We start from the raw sequence: 5214 nt of genomic DNA on the forward strand, positions 1-5214 counted from the left end.
ATTGAAGTTTCTTTAAATGGACCATAAACATCAGAAAAAATCACCTTCATCGTTCTTAAGGGTCTAGTTGGTAATTCTGATTTAAATGAATTCCTATATTGCTTGGCTTAACAACATTCTTCACATATCTCCTTTAGCACTTGAATTTTCTGAATTCCTATCACTATATCACTACTCTACAACATTTGAAGATTTCTAAAATTCAGATGTCCAAACCTCTGGTGCCACAGCTAGTCTTCCTTCCTGATTTATGCAGCAAGACACTAATTTTCATTGATCTGGATCTCAATCTTGAAGGTTCTGTTCTTGGACAGTGGTTCCTTCAAGATAAGCCTATTTGCACTATCAAACATCTTAATTTTTTCATTCTCCATATTCATAGAGTATCCTTTCTCCAACAATTGTTCAAGGCTTAACAGATTGTTCTTCATATTTGGCACATACAACACATCACATATGAAATATTTTTTTCCATCCCTTATTTGAATCAAGATCTTGCCAACTCCTTCAGCTGTTATTGTGTTGTCGTCTGCAATATGATTTCCCTTTTCACCTCCTCCATGCTTGTAGAAGCCATCAGTAACACTTCATCTGAGTCAAAATTGTCTGCCTAGGTCAGTTGAGCTTCAGCATCTTCCCTTTTTACTTTCTTGGATCTGCTTTCATTTGCAAAATTCTCATATTTTTTACAATTATAACATTGGATCCTCTTATAGTCAAACTTCTTTTTTCCAGACGATTTCTTACTTTTATTATCATTGTTTTACTGAATTCTTGAATCTTCAGCCTCCCCATCTTGATTTTGTTTCTGATGCCATTTTAACTTGCCATTCCACTTCTTGTTTTTTACTCCATCTTGATTGGACTTCTTGCTAATATGGGCTTGAGTGCTTGTGTTTGTGTGTGTGCCTCATCTATCTCTTTTACCCTTAATTCATGAGCTTCTAGGGAGCTTTGCAGATCTTCCAACTTCATTGTATCAAGATTCTTTGATTCTTCAATTGCCACCACTATGTGATTGTATCTTTGTGTTAGTGTCCTTATAATCTTTTCAACGATCACCACCTCAATCATCACTTCTCCATTGGCTTTCATCTGATTAGTGATTGTCTGCACTCGATTGAAATAGTCAGTCACATTCTCATTATTCTCCATTTGTAGTAACTCATACTTTTTTCTTAGCATTTGAAGTTTGATCTTCTTGGTTTTTTAACCACATGTGTAATACTTCCCCAAGGTATCCCATGCCTCTTTTGATGTAGATACATTTTCAAAATTGTTTGAATCCACACTTTGATGGATGTAAAACAATGCCTTATAATCTCTTTTCTTGCAAATCTTTGAAAGTTGCTTGTTGTCTTTCTATAGGATTCACTCCCAGTTGTTCATAATCTTCTTGGACAATCTCAAACACTTCTTGAGCTCCCAACAATGACTTCATTGATGCATTCCACCCAGAATTGGCATATTCAATGGAAACCCTCCTCCATTCATGTCTTCTTTCTTTCTTTCTTTCACTCACACTTGTGTTTCCCAATTTTTGATTCCTCCCTCACACTTGCACTCGTGTTTCCCAAGGTTTAGAACCCAAGCTCTTGATACCAATTGTTAGAACAGGTTGTATATTTGAGAGAAAGTGAAATTGAGAAGAAAAAAGAAGAAAAATAGAAAGTTCAGAAAACAGAGATTAATTAACATTCTGGAGAATAATCAATCAAGAATTATAATTGTTCTTGGTTTTGAAGGCTTTTATAGAAGCAGTTTTTTTTACTAAACCAGTTACAACAAATTTAACAAACTTCTAACTATATTCTAACTTCTAACCATATTACAACTTCTAACCATATTACAAATCAATTTGAATTACATTTAACAACCTTCGAATACAAATCGATAAGAGACGTTTGTACAACTAAGTAATATAAAAAAATAATCATCATCATTTTTAAGTCTTTACGGGTTAACTTTATATTATGTTAATCCTTTAAATAGTTAATTTTCAAAGACAGGGATTAATCACCGCGTTCCAAGCCGGAACATCTCGTTGAACCATTTCATTAAACACATTCAAACCACTCGCAACATCACCAGCTCTAAAATATCCAGAAACCAAAACAATAAAAGAAACAACATTTATGTCAGATATTTCATCAAACACCTTATGTGCATCCCATAACCCCCTTAAAACCTTCGAATACGAATCGACAAGAGACGTTTGCACAACTGAGTAATATAAAAAATAATAATAATAATAATCTTTTTTAAGTCTTTACGGGGTAACTTTCTATTTTGTTAAACCTTTAAATAGTTAATTTTCAAAGATGAGGATTAATCATTGTGTTCCAAGCTAGAACATCCCGTTGAACCATATCATTAAACACCTTGAAATCTCTCGCAACATCACCGACTCTCAAATGCCCATAAATCAAAACAGTAAAAAAAAACAACATTTATGTCATGCATTTTATCAAACATCTTATGTGCATCCTTAACCCCCTCAAATCCTAAGAATACGATTCAACAAGAGATGTTTGAAAAATTGGGTAGTATAAAATAAAAATAAAAATAAAAATAAAATCCTTTTTATGTCTTTACAAGTTAATTTTCTATTTTGTTAATCCTTTAAATAATTAATTTTCAAATATGAGGTTGATATTTTTTTGAGATAATAAAGGAAAAAGATGAGGTTGGAGATAAAGTTATTGATAAAAAAAAATAGGGTTAGGTGAGATATTAATAATGAAGGGAAAAAGATTGAGTTGAGTGAGGAAAATATGGATTGTTGGATTGATGAAGATGATGACACTCACTTTTTGAGTTTGTGATTGATGGTGATGAATATAATGAAGTTCAAACAAAAAAAATTTATAGAGACTAAAACTGAACATTGTTATATTTGCAGTGACAAAAAACATATTTCTCTTTGTCAACTCACGTTTGTGTAATGCCCATTTAACGTTAAGGACAAAAAAAAAAGTTTTCTAATATTGCAGGGATGAAATCCAAATAAAAAAATTTATCAGAACTGAAAACTATTATATTGACATAGACCAAAAACATATTTAAACCTTTAGCAATAAATTCTCACTATGACCTTTCATAGCTATATAGCACAATAATTTATCTCATTCATAGTAAATGTGATTCACTTGAATTTGTTTCTCTCGCTTAAAATAGTGCATCATTAATATTTTAAAATAAATTTTAAATCATTAATGCTATGTAATAATGCTATTTTCATTAAACATTATTTTGTGTAGCGGTTAAATGACTATTTCGTTTTGTTACTGAAAAAATAAATGTTATTTTAATAAAAAAACTCCAATCAAATCAACATATAATAAATATTTTTTTTTGTACTATTCTAATAAATATTTTTTTTTTAATTATAGTAAAACTTGAATAGTTTTCAAGATCCTTAAATAATTTCAATTTAGGGTCTTTTTTTTTAATGAATATTTTTATAAAATATAATTTTCACAATTATTCTTCAATTTGAGATTTTTGTTAGTTTATATATATATATATATATATATAAGATGATGAAAAAGAGGAAGAAGAACTTTAAGAATCTTTATTTTACACTAAAAGGACCAATCCAGAAAAAGCATTGCATGCCACCATTATGTTGTAACTTACATATGTAATTTTGAAATATGAGGAAATTACATATTTTTATTTGTTGATTTCAAAATGTTAGATCGGCAATGGAAAAAAAGAGGACCACATGTATAACTTTTTTTAAAATAATTTTACAATTGTAATTTTTTATAATAGTTGATTTTAAATGTTACGTACATCTATAATTGATTGATAATGTAATATGTAAGGACGAGATATATCAAATGAGATGAATTTTAAAATGAGATTATAATTAAAAAATATTTAAATGAAACATAATTACTAAAAAAAATCACATGACCATTCATAAAGAAAAATAATAAATACACTGCAATAGATGAGATAATACAATTTTAATTTTATATCTATATAATATATAAAAAAGTAAACTTATTTTATAATTAAAATTGTACATGTGTCAATTTGAGTGACATTCGGGCACCACAACCTTCATTGAAAAATAATGATAAATGTACGACAATACTAAACGTAATACAACTTTAATTTTAATTTTATATAATAAAATATGATTCGTAATACAGACAAAAAGACACACAATTTGTAATAGGTTAATTACTTTTTTCTTATCAAAGAGATATAAAATAAATAAATAAATAACAAACAACAACAACTATGACATTAAACTATTAAGAATTGGATTCTCATAGAGTCCACTAAATAAATACTAGATAAAGAGTAAGTCAAAAAAAAAAAAAAAAACTCTCTCAATCTCTTATTAAATGAAATGCTCAATTTAGCAAGTCAATCAACACAAACATTGCCTTCATGCAAGTGATTGCCTTCATTGCCTGTAAAAAATAAAAATGTTTAAATACCTAATTAAGGGTTGTTTCTTCAGATGCATTGTAGAAAAAAATATTGGGTAGGAAAAATGTAATTTTTCAATTTAATTGCTCCAATTGCAACTCATGGCTGCCAAAGAGTCATTCTTCAATATCTTGACCACAAATACTTTTACTTTAATTTTAATACTATTAGAAATAAATGTAAATTATTTTGTCCAAGTGTTCATTGAATCTTAAAGTCTTCTCTATAATATGGACTAAAAGTACCATTATCTCACCATAAATTTTATGATTAAATATGTTTTCAGTTGAATTAAGACTTAAAGACTATTTGACCCTTTATTTTAAGTCAACTTATGTGTATTTTTATAATTTTTTTGAAAGATTATTTTACAGTCATGTTTAAGACATTATAAAAATTTCTTTTACAAAAATTTAAATTTTTTAACAAGAGATTAATTAAAAACTATTTTTTAAGCTTTTTGGCCATTAAAAATTCATATTTAATTCATCTTTAAAAAAATTATAAATTTTTATGAGAGATTCTTATAATGTTCTAAATATGCTTGCAAAAATTCATTCAAAAATATAAATAGTACGCATTCTAAATATCTACGGGACCATTTTTTGAAGAAAATTTTTATAACCAAAAATTTAAGAACAAAATATAAATATTTATATAACCAAAAATTTATTTAACTCTAATTTCTTTCATAAAAAATTACATATATTTTCTAATTCAAATTTTAATATAACATTCTCACGTGTATTTAACCATTAATACAAT

At 27.7% G+C, this 5214-nt stretch overlaps 1 protein-coding gene across 1 annotated transcript; it reads right to left on the reverse strand.

Moving 5' to 3' along the window:
- Positions 1 to 263: 263 nt before the first annotated feature.
- LOC101491709 (uncharacterized) lies at positions 264 to 2952 on the reverse strand. Its single transcript, XM_004488112.2, has 4 exons — positions 2936 to 2952; positions 2021 to 2093; positions 928 to 1110; positions 264 to 563 (listed from the first exon to the last, which is right to left on the reverse strand). Exons 1-4 carry the CDS (start codon positions 2950 to 2952, stop codon positions 264 to 266), a joined length of 573 nt encoding a protein of 190 aa, XP_004488169.2.
- Positions 2953 to 5214: the final 2262 nt, after the last annotated feature.

The sequence above is a fragment of the Cicer arietinum genome, chromosome 1 (genome assembly GCF_000331145.2).
Source record: "Cicer arietinum cultivar CDC Frontier isolate Library 1 chromosome 1, Cicar.CDCFrontier_v2.0, whole genome shotgun sequence".
Taxonomy (NCBI): domain Eukaryota; kingdom Viridiplantae; phylum Streptophyta; class Magnoliopsida; order Fabales; family Fabaceae; genus Cicer; species Cicer arietinum.